Source organism: Mercenaria mercenaria, chromosome 17 (genome assembly GCF_021730395.1).
Source record: "Mercenaria mercenaria strain notata chromosome 17, MADL_Memer_1, whole genome shotgun sequence".
Lineage (NCBI taxonomy): Eukaryota > Metazoa > Mollusca > Bivalvia > Venerida > Veneridae > Mercenaria > Mercenaria mercenaria.
Window position 1 is genome coordinate 16,823,259 of NC_069377.1, and position 22,393 is coordinate 16,845,651.

At 37.1% G+C, this 22,393-nt stretch overlaps 1 protein-coding gene across 8 annotated transcripts in view; it reads left to right on the forward strand.

Annotated features, from left to right (window-relative positions):
- The window catches only part of LOC123536495 (fibropellin-1-like), a 270,748-nt gene that overhangs the window by 54,974 nt on the left and 193,381 nt on the right, over positions 1-22,393 (forward strand). For 7 of the 8 annotated variants that reach the window (XM_045319702.2, XM_053529202.1, XM_045319707.2 and 4 more), the window contains exon 4: positions 15,050-15,085. The exons of the other annotated variant lie outside the window; for it this stretch is intronic. In XM_045319702.2, coding sequence (XP_045175637.2) covers positions 15,050-15,085 — 36 coding nt within the window. The remainder of the gene's footprint in view (positions 1-15,049; positions 15,086-22,393) is intronic. 8 annotated transcript variants of the gene reach the window in all.

Sequence of the window (22,393 nt, forward strand, 5' to 3'; positions counted from 1 at the left end):
AGGGGGAATTTTTCTATACTTGGGGGGAAAGAAACATACTATTTCGAGGGGGGAATGGGGCCGAATTTCGGCCCCAAAAATCGGCAAACGAGGGCCCTGCCGTCAAAGGTCAAGGTCACAAGGGCCTGAACATTGAAAACCATTTCCGATCAATAACTAGAGAACCACTTGACCCAGAACTTTGAAACTTCATACGATGATTGGTCATGAAGAGTAGATGACCCCTATTGATTTTGGGGTCACTTCGTCAAAGGTCAAGGTCACAGGGGCCTGAACATTGAAAACCATTTCCGATCAATAATAGAGAACCACTTGACCCAGAATGTTGAAACTTCATAGGATGATTGGTCATAAAGAGTAGATGACCCCTATTGATTTTGGGGTCACTCCATTAAAGGTCAAGGCCACAGGGGCCTGAACATGGAAACCATTTCCGATCAATAACTAGAGAACCACTTGACCCAGAATGTTGAAACTTCATAGGATGATTGTACATGCAAAGTAGATGACCCCTATCGATTTTGGGGTCACTCCATTAAAGGTCAAGGTCACAGGGGCCTGAACATTGAAAACCATTTCCGGTCAGTAACTTGAGAACCACTTGACCCAGAATGTTGAAACTTAATAGGATGATTGGTCATGCAGAGTAGATGACCCCTAGTGATTTTCTGGTCACTCTGTGAAAGGTCAAGGTCACAGGGGCCTGAACATTGAAAACTATTTCCGGTCAGTAACTTGAGAACCACTTGACCCAGAATGATGAAACTTCATAGGATGATTGGTCATGCAGGGTAGATGACCCCTAGCGATTTTAGGGTCACTCTGTTAAAGGTCAAGGCCACAGGGGCCTGAACATGGAAAACCATTTCCAATCAATAACTTGAGAACCTCTCGACCCAGAATGTTGAAACTTCATAGGATGATTGTTCATGCAGAGTAAATGACCCCTATTGTTTTTGGGGTCACTCCGTTAAAGGTCACGGTCACAGGGGCCTGAACATTCATAACCAGTTCCGATCAATAACTTGAGAACCACTTGACCCAGAATGTTGAAACTTCATAGGATGATTGAACTTGTAGAGTAGATGACCCCTATTGATTTTGGGGTCATTCTATTAAAAGTCAAGGTCACAGTGGCCTATTCATGTAAAATCATTTTTTGGAAATAACTTGAGAACCACTTGACCTACAATGTTGAAACTTAATAGGATGATTGGACATGGAGAGTAGATGACCCCTATTTATTTTGAGATCAGTTGATCAAAGGTCAAGGTCACAGGAGCCTGAACAGTGACTTGAGAACCACTAGGCCAAGAGTGTCGAAATTTAGCGGGATGACTGGACATGCCAAGTAGATGATCCCTATTGCAGCCAACCATCAGTGTCTCTTGACTTTTGCTCCTGACCCCTATTGACTTCTTGCCTATAGGACTTTGCATTGGGGGAGACATGCGCCTTTTTACAAAAGCATTTTCTAGTTTGATTAGCTTTCACACTTCTCGCTAAAATCTCATAAGTACCTGCAGTAGGCGGAGCTTAAATTATGCTATCAGCGTGTGTGTATGTGTGTATTCAGCACTCATTTTTACATCTTGCAAATTGTCAACAGTCCGAGTAGCAGTAATTGGCGAGTGCTGATCCCAAAAAATCAGGCATTACAGTTTAGATTTCGTTTGGCAAGGAGTGTCATGTCCGATGCTTTTGGACTCTGGCGATGCTGATCTGGACTGGAGTATTTAGAGTTAAAATTTTTCAAAAACATGGCAAACATGTACTGTATGTCTTTTTTATTCCTTCAAACATGCATAGAGATGTCTGTAAAACAAAATTTTATATGGTGCAAAAATTAAGTATTTTAAGTTGTTAAAGTTCGGGCTAGTGAAATTGGTGTCGGGCTTGGAAAATTTCCTATCTGGTAACCCGAACGGGCTAGTGGGTTCAAATCTGAATTTCGTACACTGGTAGTCTGCTTTTAAAAACCGTTTTTTAATTAAAACTGTCATAGCTTTTAAGCACCTGTATTTTCTAACAGGAAGACAAGTTGATTATTCAGTGTCATGTAGCTCGGAAAAGAACTGGTGGTGTACAGAAGGAATAATTCCATCTCGACATATCCTCATTAGATCTTTGTATTTGTCATAGGTAATATGTGGCCTCTGTTCATATAACTGTTCCAATCTAATGTTTAATGGGTTTGGGATTTCAGTGCTTCTGCGTACCTTTTGTATCAGGTTGATGTAGTGGACTGGTCCATCATAGTTGTTGAATCCAACAATATTTGGACGTTCACAGCTCAAGGAAAAGGTCAAAATATCTAACCAATTCACCTTTTGTCGATCAGTATCCAGATCAAAATTCTTAAGAACTGTAGCCACTTTTTCAAAATTGAAAAAATCTGAACAATCCATCTCCTTAACTTCATAGGCTTTTTTTGACTTTCGGGCTCCTCTTATGGCAGTGGCCCACTGAGGGGTTGTGTAAATAGGTTTACTTACCTCGCTGTGGGTCTCTATGGCTGCATGCACAGAATCATTTTCAGACTGTGTATGTCCCTTCTGTAGGTATTTGTGTTTAATAGACTGCAATTTCAGAGTTTTCATGGCATGCCACAACATAGATATATAATATCTATTTTTATTTTGAGAGCTGCAATTGTCGGAAAAAAAGATAAATTTTTGTTTACCTTGACTCCTTGAATACTTCAAAAAGTCATCGACACAGCTACTTATTTCACAGGCTCCTCTACTTGCTATACTTCCATTCCAAATGTAACAATTTGCATTTGATGTACCAAGATTGTTAACTGAAAGATTGAATGAATTCAATCTTCTTCTATAGTACAAGGATGATGCTTTTCCCTTTGGTGTTAAAAGCACTTTTTCTAAATCAAAGTGGGCAACAAGCAGGTAATCATCTATTCCAGATTCAGCTTTTGCTTTATCATGGTTCTTTTGGGCACGTGCAGACTCTTTATTTTTAATATTCACTTTGAATACTGACCTTTTCAACATCAGATGCGTTCCTGAACCTAACGCACATGTCACATTGATCTTTGAGGTTTCATGAACCCAATATTGAAGCAGTTATCAAAAGTAGAACGATACACACCTTGTGAAACAGACGTCCTTCAGAGCTCACCACAAGCCCTGGCGGCCGGCGATTTCGCCGGCTACTGACGGATGTACCGCCGGCTACTTTTCTCAAACTGAACAAAAAAATGAACTTCAAAATGTAAAATAATAACCCGAAATTAATTGTTGAATGAAATCATAAACAAACCGCTACCATTACGGGCCTACCAATACTTTATACATGTGTATTCCAACAGTTAAACTATGTTATTTTTGTATGCTGACGTCATATGGTTGTTGGTTTCCCAAGTCAGTGAATTATGCAGGATCTTAGCGCATCTATTTTTAATCAGTCTCACCACGTGACGAGCACTGACGAATAGTTTAGCAGTATCAGCGGGCACCTGTGGGTTTTCCCGCTTTCTTTCTTTATCCGATCCAATGCATCCGTACGCAATCTTTGCAAAATTAAATAGCAAACCTGTACTGTTAGTAACTAAGTAGAATTGATTAATTGTACCCCCCCGACAACAAAGTTGTAAGGGGGGTATACTGGTTTCAGGTTGTCTGTCTGTCTGTCCGTCTGGTGGTCTGTCCGTCTGTCCGTAGACGCAGTCTTGTGCGCACCATCTCTCCTTATCCCCTTGACAGAATTTAATGAAACTTCACACAAGTGATCAGTACCAACAGTAGTTGTGCATGGGGCATGTTAGGTTCTTTTAGAAGAAAAATTTGCAGAGTTATTGGACTTTGTTTTTTTGTTACTATACTATATACATAGACACAATCTTGTGCGCACCATCTCTCCTCATCCCCTTGACACAATTTAATGAAACTTCACACAAGTGATCAGTACCAACAGTAGTTGTGCATGGGGCATGTTAGGTTATTTTAGAAGAAAAATTTGCAGAGTTATGGGACTTTGTTTTTTTGTTACTATACTATATACATAGACACAATCTTGTGCGCACCATCTCTCCTCATCCCCTTGACACAATTTAATGAAACTTCACACAAGTGATCAGTAACAACAGTAGTTGTGCATGGGGCATGTAAGGTTCTTTCAGAAAAAAAATTTGCAGAGTTATGGGACTTTGTTTTTTTGTTACTATACTATATACATAGACACAATCTTGTGCGCACCATCTCTCCTCATCCCCTTGACACAATTTAATGAAACTTCACACAAGTGATCAGTAACAACAGTAGTTGTGCATGGGGCATGTTAGGTTCTTTCAGCGACAAAAATTGCAGAGTTATGGAACTTTGTTTCTTGTTAACATACTATGTACATACAGTCTGCATATGCAATCTTGTGCTAGCCTAATCTACCAAACCCTTGCACACAATTTAATGAAACTTCACACAAGTGATCAGTACCAACCCTAGTTGTGCATGGTGCATGTTACATTCTTTTAGATAAATATTCTGCATAGTTATGGGACTCTGTTTTTTGTTACTACACTGTATACATACAGTCTATATACATACAGTCCACATAATTATGCAGTCTTGTGTGTGTCAGATTGCAATGTACTGTGTCAGTGCATGCGGGGGGTACATTCATCACCTTTAGTGATAGCTCTAGTTAATTTTTAGTCTTGTTAGTTCCCATTCAGCCTGTTCTGACCGCTTGTAGCGTTATTTTAACTGGCACGATGCACTGAGAAAAATGTTTCGTACGCCGTTGCTCGCATGCTGTGCGTAAACAATTTGCATGTGAGTAAGATTTTTCTGAAAGATTACTCACTTGCCCAAAAGACGGTCAATCATTAATAAAGAAATATTTTTGAAACAAAAAATACGGACCTGGAAGCAATAGATTTACACGTCAAAACGCTCATGATCGCCTTTCTAATGGCTCATTGTTACAGGGGAAAAAATCAGAATTACTTTTTTGGCATTTTTTTTCTCAGAATACATTATCACTGTAATAAATTTAAGTGTATATGGCTCATGGCCTAGATATATATAATCCACCTATGTGCCAAGGCCGTGAATAAAGACTGTGATGCTGAACCATTTTTGACAGATTTTTTGAAGATATATAATAACACTGGTTTAGAGTGAGGGTATGACTCTGATTTTTTATGTGAGGTCACAAATACATTTTTAAGAGGAATTATGTTTTATGTCTTTTTTGTATAAAAAATATAGGTAGACAAAGCAAAGAAAAAACACCCCAAAATACACCAGATTGCACCATTTTAAACCTTCAATTTCAAAATTTTCCGGACCCCGCGCTGGCTACTTTTCTTTCATCACTGACTACTTTAAACTTTAGGGAGAGCCCTGGTCCTTTCATCTTCTCTGCATTTCTCTTTATACAGTACTATCTATTTAAATTACAAAGACATAGCTGTACATTAAAAAGACCTACATTGCCTATTCCCGAAACAAACAATTATTAGGATCCTTTATGTTGCAGCTTTGAAGTTATAGGTCCTACTAGCTGTTGTATTGTATCGCCAATACGTATTGTGTATCATTCTTTATTTATTGTAATACGTATCGTATTGATATTTTCCATTCAATACATAAAAGTTTACATATTGCATGTATTAATGAAAAAGATCGCGATCCAACGATCTTGACAATGACGAATATCCGTACTGAAACTTGTGGTCGAATTCGTGGATATCCGATTACTTAGATACTCGTTACACCCCTATGTAATCATCAGGGTTCGAATTTAAGCTCGCATACTCGCGAAATGCGAGTGCAAATTTCAAACTGCAAGGTGAGATTTCAGAAACCAGCATTTTTTTGCGAGTGAAAATTTTTGGCCGAATAATGTGCATTTCTAACGGTCGTCTCGATCTTACACTGTTCTTTCTTTCGGAGCACTCTTTCATCTTTCGTCGTAAAAGGACATTTACAATCGATACATGTCCCGTGCGCATGTCTTTTCAACTGCTGACAAGTACCTGCGCCAATTTTGATGACGTTTACCGCATCCGGTGGGTTTTTTGGTAATCTATTAATAAGTTACTATTTATATAGCGCAAATACGATTGGCTGGACTTGTCACATGGATGTTTGTGTTAATGTTCTAATAAAGTAACATGTCGCGGAAAATGCAAGTTGTTTTTCATTTAGCAAGTTAAAAAAATACCACTTGCGAAAAAATGCAAGTAGAAAATCAGGCTAAATTCGAACCCTGAATCATACTTGTGATGACTGAAATACTGTTGAAAAACGGCGTTAAACCCAAAAGAAAACAAAATATGTCCCGGATTGTCCCAGAAATGACATGCTTGTCCCGTTATCTCGGACACTGTTGAAATGTCCCGGAAAAAATAAAAATACAGGAAACAAATAAAAATAACCCCAGAAAAAACTACTTTCTTGGTCTGTAAATTGTTAAACAAGAGGACCATGATGGTCCTGAATCGCTAACCTGTCCCCACATGACCCAGTTTTGAACTGAGTATGACATCGTTTTTTTTCTATTATTTGACACAGTGACCTGGTTTTTGAGCTCATGTAACCAAGTTTTGAACCTGACCTAGATATCATCAAGATAAATATTCTGACCAATTTTCATGAAGATCCATTGAAAAATATGGCCTCTAGAGAAGTCACAAGGTTTTTTATTATTTGACCTACTGACCTAGTTATTGATGACACGTGACTCTGTTTCAAACTTGACCTAGATATCATCCAGGTGAACATTCTGACTAATTTTCACGAAGATCCATTCAAATGTATGGCCTCTAGACAGGTCACATGGTTTTTCTATTTTTAGCCTACTAACCTAGTTTTTGACCACAGCTGACCCAGTTTCAAACATGACCTAGATATCATCAAGAAGAACATTCAGACCAAATTTCATACAGATCCCATGAAAAATATGGCCTCTAGAGGATTTTTGTATTAGGTTTTTGTATTATTTGACCTGCTGACCTAGTTATTGAAGGCATGTGACACAGTTTTAAATTTGACCTAGATATCATCAAGGTGAACATTCTGACCAATTTTCATGAAGATCCATTCAATAGTATGGCTTCTAGAGAGGTCACAAGGTTTTTCTATTTTTAGACCTACTGACCTAGTTTTTGACCGCAGTTGACCCAGTTTTGAACTTGACCCAGATATCATTAAGATGAACATTCAGACCAACTTTCATACAGATCCCATGAAAAATATGGCCTCTAGAGAGGTCACAAGGTTTTTGTATTATTTGACCTACTGACCTAGTTATTGAAGGCATGTGTCCAAGTTTTAAACTTGACCTAGATATCATCAAGATGAACATTCTGACCAATTTTCATGAAGATCCATTCAATAGTATGGCTTCTAGAGAGGTCACAAGGTTTATCTATTTTTAGACCTACTGACCTAGTTTTTGATCGCAGTTGACTCACTTTCAAAATTGGCCCAGATATCATCAAGATAAACATTCTGACCAACTTTCATACAGATCCCATGAAAAATATGGCCTGTAGAGAGGTCACAAAGTTTTTTTATTATTTGACCTACTGACCTAGTTTTTTGAAGGCATGTGACCCAGTTTCAAACTTGATCTAGATATCATCAAGGTAAACATTCTGACCAATTTTCATGAAGATCCATTGAAAAGTATGGCCTCTAGAGAGGTCACAAGGTTTTTCTATTTTTAGACCTACTGACCTAATTTTGGACCGCACATGACCCAGTATCGAACTTGACGTAGATATCATCAAGATAAACAATCTGACCAATTTTCATGAAGTTCCATTCAATAGTATGGCTTCTAGAGAGGTCACAAGGTTTTTCTATTTTTAGACCTACTGACCTAGTTTTTGATTGCAGTTGACCCACTTTCAAACTTGACCCAGATATCATTAAGATAAACATTCAGACCAACTTTCATACAGATCCGATGAAAAATATGGCCTCTAGAGAGGTCACAAAGTTTTTTTATTATTTGAACTACTGACCTAGTTTTTGAGGGCACATGACCCAGTTTCAAACTGGACCTAGATATCATCAAGGTAAACATTCTGACTAATTTTCATGAAGATCCATTGAAAAGTATGGCCTCTAGAGAGGTCACAAGGTTTTTCTATTTTTAGACCTACTGACCTAGTTTTGGACCACAAGTGACCCAGTTTCAAACTTGACCTAGATATGATCAAGATGAACATTCTGACCAACTTTCATAAAGATCCCATGAAAAATGTGACCTCTAGAGTGGTCACAAGCAAAAGTTTACGCACGCACACACGGACGGACAACGGACGCTGCGCGATCACAAAAGCTCACCTTGTCACAAAGTGACATGTGAGCTAATAAAACACAATAAACAGTCCCTGGTGTCAGATTGTTTATTCCTAATTTAAATTATTTATTCCTAATTTAAATTATCCAATATCAGTTTCATGCCCTCGAGTGGGACACAAGTCATGTTGATTAAGCCATTGATCTCTCTCCTGCTTTGCACAACTTTGTATAATTGTGTAGGCATAGGAAATAAAGATCAATATAATTGCACTTTTACTAATCCTACTAGGTGTTCTGTATTACAAAAGTGCTTCTATTGTGACATTTTGATACAAGCAAAACTGTATTATCTGCACTATAAATTACTTACTAGTATTTCATTTTGATATTACAGTGTTCAAAATTCACGGTAGTCCGACAGCCCATGGCTACCAAATTTCAGCTCGGGCTACTGATTTTCCACAGGTACGAGCCCGACTGGGCTACCGAATTTTCCTCATTTGTTTAAAAAAAAACATGCTAATTAAACGAGTACTGCATCGTGATTTTCCAGACTGAGAAACGCTTATGGAATTATTGGTTTTTGCACTCTTACGTGTTGACAATCAAACAGTGTCAAAGACGTAACCGCAGCTCTAATTGGCTGAATACAATCACCTCTAGCGTAACGGATAATTTGATTAGCTTTCACACTTCTCGCGAAAATCTCACAAGTACCTGCAGTAGGTGGAGCTTAAATTATGCTAATGTGTATTCAGCACTCGGTATTACATCTTACAAATTGTCTACAGTCCAAGTTGCAGTAATTGGCGAGTGCGGATCCTTAAAAATCGGGCATTTTAGATTTCGTTTTGGCAAGGAGTGTCATGTCCGATGCTTTTGGACTCTGATGATGCTGATCTGGACTGGAGTATTTCCAGTTAATTTTTTTTAAAAACATGGCAAACATGTACTGTATGTCTTTTTTATTACTTCAAACATGCATAGAGATGTCTGTAAAACAAAATGTTAATGGTGCAAAAATTATGTATTTTAAGGTGTTAAAGTTCGGGCTAGTGAAATTGGTGTCAGGCTTGGAAAATTTTTAATCTGGTAGCCCGAATGGGCTATTGGATTCAAATCTGAATTTCGTACACTGATATTGGCTTGTTAAAAGTTAATATTTTACCATTTTCTAAGTTGGTCATAGGAACCATGTTTTGATGGGTAAATCAAGGACAAATGAGTGAATCCTAAATGTTTTTGTTGTGCAAAAAATGTATGATATTGTGTCTAAAACAGTTATCATTTTTCACTCGATTGTGTAATTGCAAGGGAAGTAAACTAATAGATATCTCTGCTTATAAGTACTAGCCCTAGGCAAGAGTTGTCATTCTTTGTGGATCACAACTTTAGATTAAAAATTCAAACTTCTGTTATTGATATTAACAAAACTATCATAAACTGCACATTTGTTAAATCATTTTTGGTTATTTCAAGGACTTGGAAATCAATTTCTAGACTTCATTTAATTTATTACTATCATTGAAAATTTTAGGGTCTATAGATCTCTAAATTGTGAACGGTTAATTGATTAATGACTGTTGAAGACAATAACCATCATTAAATATATCAGTGTTCACGAAAGACCCTGAAAATTCACAGGACAGTCGGTCTGGTAAACATGATTTTTTTACAGGACCGGATAATATTTTACCAGACCGATTTCTTTTTAATAAATTTGATATCTGATCTTTAAAACTGGTATTATACATAGTCTATATAGACAGCATTACACAAATTACATCCTTTAAGTTTATTTCCACGTCATATTAATTGAAACAGATCTCAGACATTAAGTTTTCAGGCTGTAAAAAATCTCCCTGTACTTGGATTCAGTGTTGTTATATTTTCTGGTACTTTGGGACCATGGAGTCTATTCAACATATGTGTAATAGATCTAGAGTCCCACTTAAGCCGTTGCTAGGGGGCGTGAGAGATGTTGCACATTTCATTACCTCTCGCGAACAGACTCAGTCAACGAGTCTGTTGTTAATTCTTCTTGGTTGCATTCTTTGCTTCCAAAGGATCTTTTAGTAATTTTACAGATTTTATTCATATTCATTTGCTATATCATCGCTGTTTTTTACCCCACAAGTCTATTGTTTGCACCGAGTCACGTTGATGTTGACATAAAGAGAATTTCTGGAAATTCCCGTTTGGTTCCCGCGTACATAAATCGAGTACCATCCACGATTAGTACGCATCCAATGATAACGCGCGTTCTTAGAATAATAAATTTGTCGTGACGTCGTGAGGGGTTTCCACTGTTTCTATTTTAAGTACCAATGAAACAGGCGCTTACTAAAGTATAGTTTGACTCAATTTCTCGGGATTCTATTTTACAATTTAATGATGAAAGTCGAACTTTCGCGAAATCGTGGAGGACTTTCTTCTTATTTTATCATATTGACCTGCAATTTTTATCGGACACTCGGTCTTGTGAACTTGATATATCATGCCGGACCGGATCAGAATTTACCGGAAATGTCCGACGGTCCGACGGCTTTCGCGACCTCTGATATATGTGTAAGCAAGAGTTTAAATAATAAAAGAAAGTAAAATGAAATAAAAGAGAAAATCGTATTTGCATCGTTTCTTCTTTGTCTTTTGATGTAATAAGGTGTAGAAACTTGCAGTAGCCATCACTGTGATATCACTCTTAGCTAGATTCTAAATCACGATGACCAGGTTAATTCTTCGTATATAGTAAGTCTCCTAATTCTGTTCACCTCGGGAACACGGTCAATTCACGTGCCGAACTATAGATGTGTATTGCCTAGTGATGGGCCGATTAGCGGATATAATCGATTGACGGCTAGAAAAGTCCAACTGATTCCGATAATCGATTATGTTTTCTCAGAGTCGATAGCGGGTACGAATCTACACGGGTATGAACGAAGGTTTCCAAAGGGAAATACGGTGCTAAGAATTTATGTTTACCTTAGAAATATCCGAAATATGGACTACCTGCATGCATAACGGATAAAACAGAAGTATGCCGACAATCAAACGTTAGTATTTCGTTTCAGTTATCCAATGAAAATGGATTTAACATCTTACAGTTAGGATCAGCTGTTAACATGGCGGCGTCCATAGCGTCAATTAAAGTGGGGCCAAAAAAATTAGCGAAACTTTGATAAATTTTCGTATTTTACAACAGTATGCCCGAGGGAATTTATCTGTTGAAACTGGACACTAATGCCGTCAAATTTCCGTGTCTATGACGTAATTCCAATGGAAAGAACTTTGGTGTTTTTATGCAGTTGCAGTTGTCATCGAGTTTTGATTTTTTTCTGCCAAGATTCCGTTTACCCAGTATCGCTGACCAGTGTACATATGGAAACAGATTAAACTCTGATTTTTATCTGATCATTTTTTACCAAGCTTCATGACATTGTTATATGCCATAGCAACAAGTAGTTGGAACATGGTGCTACTCAGTAGTGTCAGGCTATGGTAACCATTGCAGTGTTTTCCCTTGACTTTTGAAAATGACGGTCATTGTGACTCCCAGTGTTTCACATCTGGGGGTCATTTCCAAATTTTGGGGGTCATACAGATATACTAAAATTAGTATTTTGAATAAAACTTAGTTTTACTTATACTAGTGATTATACAGATTGAAATCTCAGGAAACCTCCTTTCTTTATATTTGTCACTGAATAAAATGATAAGAACAGCTATGTTTGACTTTTATTTATATATGTGCTAAAATAGGTTTTAGTACTTTTTACCAGGCAGTGTTATAGTAGAAACAGGTGTTCTGAACCACTGGGTCCTATTGTACTTGCTGCCGACGATGTCATAAACATCGTCAGCTTGCTTTGCTTTCGAGCCATTTTTAGTAAACAGTAGACTGGTACTACTGGTAGTAGTAGCGAGCAGCGATAACAACTGTTATTAAATGTTAATCAGTCAAATTATCAGACTGGGTATTAAATTAATTTTGTGAAATGTGAACTGGTGAATCGACGCAAATATAGAAAATTGGTGACACAGTCCGCATATAATTACAAAACTGAAAGTACATTTTCAGAAAATCGCTCTTTGTAAACAAAATTGGCCTGATTTTGATTTTCAAGAAACTGCGTCCACTGTGATGCACAGAATTTATTTTTACGGGTCATTTGTCAGAAAAGTGCGACTATGACCCAGGATTTGTGCGTCAGGGAAAACCCTGCCATTGTATGAAAATATTAATATTACCGAAAAATAACTGAATTCATTTAATGATTTTCTACAATCACTATTTTTGTCAGCCAGAGAAAGACTGAAATATCTGTACTTCCTTGCTGTATGCTAGATATGTTACAGGTACAGGTATACCACAACTGGTCAACTGTCACAAATGACAGCTATGAGTCTATGATACTTGTATGTAAACCGGATTGCAATTTATTGTTGTTTCCCTGTCTGCAACTAATTAGTCATTACTAAACAAGTTTCTGTTTACCATGAACCAGCTTTAAAACATCTGATTAATGGTAGTTCTTTATTTTTCAAAAGAGCATATGAATTTTAAGTAAAACAGTCACTTTAAAGACATGACTATCTGAATAAACAAGTATGAAAATAAATAACATTCAACTGATTTTTTTTCCAATTCATCGCATCGGTTTGCTAACCGATTACATGATGTCCCTGATTAAGAACTGACAGGATTATGCAATCAATAACTGTTTTATGATACTTAAATTAGGAACAAAGTCGTAGATCTCTTTGTTTTTAGCGCGTTGGCGGTAAAGCTACATGTATCCTTTATGGAAGAGATTATTGAAAACGGTCAATTAAACGATAATTATTCTAAAAGGTTGTAATCATTTAAGATCTAGATCGATTGTCACACATATTCTAAATTAAAATGTTGAATGCCTTTGCCGACCGACCCAGGAAAATTGACCCGACTCCAAATATTTTATATTGTAGATTTTATCTACAAGATTTATTTTATTCCTTTAAGATTCAATTTAATTTATTATTAGATAAATGTTTAAACTTTAGAATGATACCAAATTAGCTAGAATCTAAATCACGATGACCAGGTTGATTCTTCGTATATAGTAAGCCTCCTAATTCTGTTCACCTCGGGAACGCAATAAATTCACGTGCCGAACTACAGATGTGTATTACCTGTACATGTATTTACCTCCCTTAGAAAGCTAGACAACATTTGCAGCACATAAATACAAGCGAGTGAACATTGTTTATTTCGGGAAACTACATGTAATTAACAGTAATATTATGTATGATATTTTTGCATGAAACAAACGAATACCAATGTCAGGGTGTCTCGGACAAAAGGTAAAAATCCCGGAAATTTTAACTCAGAATCCCGGAAACGTTCTGAAAAATTATGGCATGTATGGCTTAGCAGGGGTCAAATTTAACAATAGTTTGTACTAGATGAAATTAGCTAGTGCCCTTTTTGTTCACTAGCTAAACAGCGTTCCCATTCATGCAAAAATCCGCGTAATTCACGCATAAAAAGTCACTTGCACGCAAGTTTTAAAATTCCACGAGTACAATGCACGCGTAAAATATCTGACAGAAAATACATTGTTCGTCGATAAAGAGCCGAAATTTAAGTAACCAGACATTATTTTTGATCCGTACACACAAATTACAGCAATACACACTGTTGACAATTTGCTACATGTCAAGACGAGTTGAATTTACATGCCGATGGCATAATTTAAGCTCTGCCTACTCCAGGTACTTGTGAGATTTTGGCGAGAACTGTGACAGCGAATCAAATAATTTGTAAAACTAGACGTGAATCTGGAGGTCAGTGCCTTTAAGTCAAGGCCTTCCATGTTAACTTACTGCAAGCTACTATGCCCCAATGATAACTTGATATTTACAAACATGACTATAAATAGATTAAAATGGAACATAGGGAATTCAGCATTTTTCCAGCATGTTACAATCTAAATATTTCTGGCAAATAATGAACATGCTAATGTGTTATATAAAGACATATATACGAATTCAAACCATCAAAGAAAGAAACAAAAGTAATGAAATAAAAATGAAAACGAATAGAAAAAAAAACAAATCTGAAAAAAAAAAACTCTTATGAAGATTCGAACCCACAAAACGACTTGCTTACATCCAATTGTTGTCTGCAGTTTACCCAACTGAGCTATGTTGCCATATACATAATAAATATTTAAAATGAAAGAAATACCAATATTTAATTGTCAAGTAAATGGGTAACCGTTATGAATTATTATTTCGTCAGTTATCATGAAATAGACTCGTCCTCGCGTTTCGGCGGGCATCGCATTATCATTGGGGATTAGTACAATGATGCATGAGTTTTGTTGAACAATAAAATATCATAAAATCATGAAGAAAAATGTGTACCTGCAAAACAAACTTTATTAAAGCTCTGAAGACATTTGCTTGTTATATTATTGACTAGCTGAAATTAGCTAGTCTAGCTATTTTAAACTTCCACTAACATTTAGCTTGTATGCTTGTCTAAATTTGAACCCTGTTATAGTTATAAGCGAGTGAAAATGTTTATCACAGGAAAGTACATGTAATTTTATGTTATTTATGCATGAAACAGACGAATACCAATGTCACAGTGTATGTCCCGGACAAAGGGTAAAAATCCCGGAAATTTTAACTCGGAATCCCGGGAATGTCCTGAAAAAATATGGCATGTATGCTGTAATATTTATTGAGATGTAAAAGTAAATAGAAATTTTTCAATGCTGTTTTAGACCTTGATCCATCATTGGATTTACCAGGACTTGAAGGTAAACAAGATAGGAAATTGTTCATGAACTATTCATAGATAAAGTTCTGTGATATTTATGAACAATTCTTATTTCATAAAACAATTTGTTTTGCCGTTTTGAAAAAAGGACCTGTTTTACAACTGTCAGACTTTGTATTTTAAGAACTTGTGAAAAGTTACTAGTCACAAGAACAGGCTTTTTATGCCCTTGAAGGTGGGCATATTAAAATAGCACTGTCCGTCCAAGGAACTTAAATGAAAGAGAGGGTCATCTAACAGTAAAGAGTACAATAGCTTCAATCCATTAACAATAGACTAAAGGGCCAGGGCCCCCCTATTCAAACAAAAGTATATAACAAAAGAAATGGCCCCCTCCTTCATTTTGGTGGGACTTCCGTCCGTCCATCCGGTATTCATAGACAAACACTGTACATCCGAAGATGTATTCACATCTCTACCATCCGAAGATGATTTTTGTTTCAAATTAACTTTCGAGGAAGTTTTACTCTTTTTTGCTCCCTATTTACACTGATTAGATGTCTTACATTTACCAGTTTTCCCTTTCTTTTTACCTGTGGCTGTGCAGGTATTTTTCATGTCCAGTATTGAAATGACAAACTTTATTTTTTTGACGTTTCCCTACGTCGTCGTTGTTTTCGTCAGGCAGTTCAGGGTCTGAAAATCCTTCAAAAGATGTGTGTTTACCAGAATCCATGATACTAAGCATATCTGAGTGCACACTCACCTAATACCTTGAAAAAAATCTCGGAAAAGTATGAAACCATGTGAATTCTAGCGTAGCCAGAACAGATAAATTTTGACACAGTCATGTGTACATTAGCTTCCAGTTATCAGTTTCGGTTGTTACACACATGCGCTATGTAGTAGGGGCAATTTTTAAATTGATTTAAAGTCCGACCGAGTCAGTAAGTCCAAAATGTAATGCTATCTGTACGCGACTTGCGAAAGCCAAAGGCTTTATGAAAAATAATGAAGCAGTGGTGTAATCTTACCTTTGTTACTAGTGTTGCAGTTATGAAAAAATGAATGTATAAGCCATTAAAAAAACCTACATCACTCAAGTAACTAGTGTTGTGGTCAAACATTTAAAAAAAAAATAGACCAGTGTTGTGGTCAAACATTTAAAAAAAAAATAGACCTGACATTTCCCATAGCACTGTAGCACACTGGCCATAGCTTTCGCAGAAGTAGTGGTTCCAACGCCGTGGCGGTGGAGGATTTGTCGCAGAAGCGGTGGAGAAATATGGCCGACTGACTAAATTTATGCTGTAATCGGTAAGTTTTCTAATGCGCTTTTCATGCTTGACTGAAAACAGCCAGTGAGACAGGAGCCCACATGCGTACTCTTCCAGCCACAAACACTTGTTCAGTGCAATTCTTTGTCATTAATGTAAACACTTCTGTACAGTTTGACAAGGGACTGCCGTTTTTGTAGAATTTCTATCAGAAATGGTAAAATCTTGTACAAAACGACCCCTGATTACGTTTGCATCAAAATGTAAGTCTGACACTATCAAGCAAAAACTTTTTCTCTTAATCAGTGATTTTTCATTGCAAGCATAGAAAATTATCGACCGAAAATGATTTCAACGCAGTGTGTGGTGGGTACAATTGCAACGCATTACGGTGGATCTTGTTTCTTTAATGATCGCTATTGACTTTAAATTGGAGTGAACAGCATTTTCCCTGAGTTTTGATTGGGTAGGGCTATGAAATCACTTTGACATTAGATAGCAATAGAAACTGAAAGTTTAGAATAAATATGATATTGATTTGTACATCGTAAATACAAAATATCAAGTGACAATATTGATTTTCTGTTTAAATGCTGACCACATGCGACTTCTGCATCGTATGATAATCCAGCTTGACTAAAGTAACTAATACGTAGCATACCATAGCAAAATACCTTTGAGCAGCTGTATTATAGGAGTTAAAACTTTTTACAAGTAGGCTAATTTACCTCTTCTTCAACAATATCCTTTTATTTTGTAACGTTTACCACAGAATCTCAAAGTGTCAAGGAAAAAGTTTAAATTTTTTCGTAGTGACAAGATGAGATTATTTGATTGTCCTTCGTCCGTCAGTCGTCCGTCCATCCGTTGTCTGTCCACAATTTCTTGTGAACACGATAGAGACCTCATTTTTCAACAGATTTTAATCCCTGAATGAGCCAAAATGTTCACCTTACGAACATGATAGAAGTGAGATTTTACTTTCGCCTTTAACCACACTTACACACAAATTAAGTCACAATAAGATCTCGGTTCCCTGATTTTCATTTTTTGTTAACCTTTCTACTATCACTTTCGAGCTCAAAATGACGTAGTGCGATCACGTGATTAGGCACACTGTGCATGGAATTTTTATCTTAATAATCTCTAGGTCAAGTTCGAAACTTTGTCATGTAGGGTCAGAAACTAGGTCACCAGGCCAAATCAAAGGAAAAGCTTGTTAACACTATACGCCACATTCATGGCCTTATCTTCAGTAATGTTTATCTTGATGATTTAAGGCAATGTTTGACATTGAAAGATAAATGGAGAAACAGACTACAAACAACTTACTGGTACAACAGACAAGCAGAAAGAAATTTTACAATAAATGAAAGACAAAAACTTAGTTCTCTTCTGAAAACTGTCACAGCGCCAATCAAACACAGTAAGAGACCTTTAACTCCTTGTTCTAGTGTCAAGAGGACGACAAAGAATCAACTCATTTCAGTTATTCTTATTATAACAACTGAAGAGAAATTACAGCTGGGAACATACTTAAATATGCTAAAACGTGATTAAAAAACCTATAAAAATGACAAATGGTTGCAGCATGTGCAGTGTGTTGGAGAATACTCCCCCTCCCCCACCCAAATGCGTACCCGACTTCGATATTATTTGGCTGAAACAAAAATAAGGGACAACAGAAACCCTGTCAATTTGTATATTAGATAAGTTGGTCTGTTCTATGATAAAAAAGCTGCATGTGGTAAGCATTTATTCAAACAATCGATATTGTCAGTTGATATTTTGTACATAATAAGGGAAAAGGAAAATGAAGAAAATCTTCAAGCGTAAATATAAATAATCATGATTGAGGTGTATTTAGTACAAAAGAACATAGCATTTTTTTTGCAGTTAATTTAGTAAAATAATTATGGTTTAAAATAAAGCTTTTTGTGTGTGCATTCAACAGAATGGAAGTGCAAATCAATAGTATATTATTACTAAACATTAAGTTTCTATTGCTGTCTGATGTCAAAGTGATTTCATGTATCTACCCCAATCAAAATCCCAGGAAAATGCTGTTTACTTAAATTAAAAGTCCATAACAAAAATTAAAGAAACAAGATCCACCGTAATGCGTTGCAATTGTACCCACTGCACACTGCGTTGGAATCATTTTTGGTCGATTATTTCATATGCTTGCAATGAAAATTCACCGATAACGAAGAAATAGTTTTTGCTTGACAGTGCCATACTTATGATTTGCTGCAAACGTGCTCAGGGATCGCTTTGTACAAGATTTTACCATTTTTAATAGAAATTCTACAAAAACGGCAGTCCCTCGTCAAACTGTACAGAAGTGTTTACATTAATGACAAAGAATTGCACTGAGCAAGTGTTTGTGGTTGGAAGAGTACACATGTGGGCTCCTGTCTCACTGGTTGTTCTCAGTCAAACGTGAAAAACGCATTAGAAAACTTATCGATGAGAGCATAAATTTAGTCAGTCGGCCATATTTCTCCACCGCTTCTGCGACGAATCTCCCATCGCCGCGGCGTTGAAACCACCACTTCTGCGAAAGCTATGACCAGTGTGTGTAGTAACTTCCTGTAAGTCAAGGTGAAAATAGCAACACTGTATTTAAGTAAAAAATTTTCAAATATCTCTTTCTTTTTGTATAAAGTAAAATTTAAGTTTGTATCATTTTAATACATTTCATACAAAACTAAATGTAATTTATTGCCTCAGTTTGAAAAAATTGCTGAAAAAATATTTCAAATGCTTTAATATGGGAATGTTTTTTTTCTAGTTTCTAAAGTTTTCTAAAAGTGAGTTACTACTCCGTACTGTATAATACCTTCAGCCCTTGATTTGTCAATTTAATGATCCCTGTTTTTGTTAATCCCCCGCCACAAGTGGTGGGGGGGTTATAGGAATGGTCTCCGTCCGTTTTTCCATCCGTCCGTAACACTTTCGTGTCCGCTCCATATCTCCTAAACCCCTTGAAGGATTTTCATGAAACTTGGGTCAAATGATCACCTCATCAAGACAATGTGCAAAACTCATGAGTCAGCCTTGTCGGCTCAAGGTCAAGGTCACAACTCAAGGTCAAAGGATTGAGCCTTCCATTTTGTGTCCGCTCTATATCTCCTAAACCCCTTGAAGGAATTTTATAAAACTTGGGTCAGGTAATCACCTCATCAAGACGATGTGCAGAACCAATGAGTCAGCCATGCCAGCTCAAGGTCAAGGTCACATCTTAGGGTCAAAGGTTTGAGCCTTCCATTTTGTGTCCGCTCTGTATCTCCACTCTGTATCTCCTAAACCCCTTGAAGGAATTTTATAAAACTTTGGTCAAATAATCACCTCATCAAGGCAATTTGAAGAACTTAGGAGTCAGCCATGCCGGCTCAAGGTCAAGGTCATAACTGAGGGTCAAAGGTTTGAGCATTCCATTTTGTGTCTGCTCTGTATCTCCTAATCCCCTTGAAGGATTCATATGAAACTTGGGTCAAATGATCACCTCATCAAGGCGATGTGCAGAACTCATGAGTCAGCCATGCGGCTCAAGGTCAAGGTCACAACTCAATGTCAAAGGTTTTAGCCTTCCGTTTCGTGTCCGCTCTATATCTCCTAAATCCCTTGAAGGAATTTGAGAAAACTTGGGTCAAATGATCCCTGCATCAAAACGATTTGCAGAACTTATGAGTCAGCCATGCCGGCTCAAGGTCAAGGTCACAACTTAGGGTCAAAGTTTAGAGCCGTCCATTTTGTGTCCGCTGTTTTATGTTTTTTAGCTCACCTGTCACAAAGTGACAAGGTGAGCTTTTGTGATGGCGCGGTGTCCGTCGTCCGTGCGTGCGGACGTGCATGCGTCAGTCCGTAAACTTTTGCTTGTGACCACTCTAGAGGTCACATTTTTCATGGGATCTTTATGAAAGTTGGTCAGAATGTTCACCTTGATGAGATCTAGGTCAAGTTCGAAACTGGGTCATGTGCCAATAAAAACTAGGTCAGTAGGTCTAAAAATAGAAAAACCTTGTGACCTCTCTAGAGGCCATATATTTCATAAGATCTTCATGAAAATTGGTCAGAACGTTCACCTTGATGATATCTAGGTCAGGTTCGAAACTGGGTCACGTGCCTTCAAAAACTAGGTCAGTAGGTCAAATAATAGGAAAACCATGTGACCTCTCTAAAGGCCATATTTTTCATGGGATCTGTATGAAAGTTGGTCTGAATGTTCATCTTGATGATATCTAGATCAAGTTCGAAACAGGGTCACGTGCAGTCAAAAACTAGGTCAGTAGGTCTAAAAATAGAAAAACCTTGTGACCTCTCTAGAGGCCATATTTTTCATGAGATCTTCATGAAAATTGGTCAGAATGTTCACCTTGGTGATATCTAGGTCAAGTTTGAAACTGGGTCACGTGCTGTCAAAAACTAGGTCAGTAGGTCAAATAATAGAAAAACCTTGTGACCTCTCTAGAGGCCATATTTTTCATGGGATCTGTATGAAAGTTTGTCTAAATGTTCATCTTGATGATATCTAGGTCAAGTTTGAAAGTGGGTCATGTGCCTTCAAAAACTAGGTCAGTAGGTCAAATAATAGAAAAACCTTGTGACCTCTCTCAAGGCCATATTTTTAATGGGATCTGTATGAAATTTGGTCTAAATGTTCATCTTGATGATATCTAGGGCAAGTTCGAAACAGGGTCATGTGCGGTCAAAAACTAGGTCAGTAGGTCTAAAAATAGAAAAACCTTGTGACCTCTCTAGAGGCCATATTTTTCATGAGATCTTCATGAAAATTGGTCAGAATGTTCACCTTGGTGATATCTAGGTCAAGTTTGAAACTGGGTCATGTGCCATAAAAAACTAGGTCAAATAATAAAAAAACCTTGTGACCTCTTTAGAGGCCATACTTTTCATGGGATCTGTATGAAAGTTGGTCTGAATGTTCATCTTGATGATATCTAGGTCAAGTTTGAAACTGGGTCAGCTGCGGTCAAAAACTAGGTCAGTAGGTCTAAAATTATTAAAATCTTTTGACCTCTCTAGAGGCCATATTTTGCAATGGATCTTCATGAAAATTAGTGAGAATGTTCACCTTGATGATATCTAGGTAAAGTTCAAAACAGGGTCACGTACCTTCGAAAACTAGGTCCATATGTCATATAATAGAAAAACCTTGTGACCTCTCTAGAGATCATATTTTTCAATGGATCTCCATGAAAATTGGTCAGAATTTTTATCTTGATAATATCTAGGTCAGGTTCAACACTAGGTCACATGAGCTCAAAAAGTAGGTCACTATGTCAAATAATAGAAAAAACGATGTCATACTCAAAACTGGGTCATGTGGGGAGAGGTGAGCGATTCAGGACCATCGTGGTCCTCTTGTTATTTTAAGTTTTATGATTGTTTACCAATAGTTTGATGTTTCTTTCATAAAAAATAATGGAATAATAAATTCTCCGAAAACGTTTTGGATAAAGGCCACCACTTTGAAATTTGTCTCTACTTGAGCTTTTTTTTTTTGGCAATATTGGAAAACAATCCTAAAAAGAATAAATTCTCAAAATTTCTCAAGGGGACACTTTATATTTGTAATTCATTTGAATGTCTTCCAGTAAAACTTGATAATTATACAATAAGAAATCATTTGATTTGTCAATACATTTTCCCAATTTTGACAATTTACCGCATTAGAAATTCCCAATTTGACCAGGGGCCTTTTTCCCAAAACCCCCTGAAAAAGCCCTGTAATGGTGGAGGAAGACCCCAGGTGCCCCTCCGTGCATTATTTCATCACGAGTGGGCACCTGGGTAGAACCACCGAAATCTTCCATAAGCCAGCTGGATGGCTTCCTCACATGAAGAATTCAATTCCCTGAGTGAGGCTCTAACCCACATCGATGAGGGGCAAGTGATTTGAAGTCAGCTACCTTAACCACTTGGCCACAGAGGCCCTTTGTCCACTCTGTATCTCCTAAACCCCTTGAAGAATTTTCATCAAACTTGGGTCAAATGATCACCTCATCAAGAACTCATGAGTCAGCCATGTCAACTCAAGGTCAAGGTCA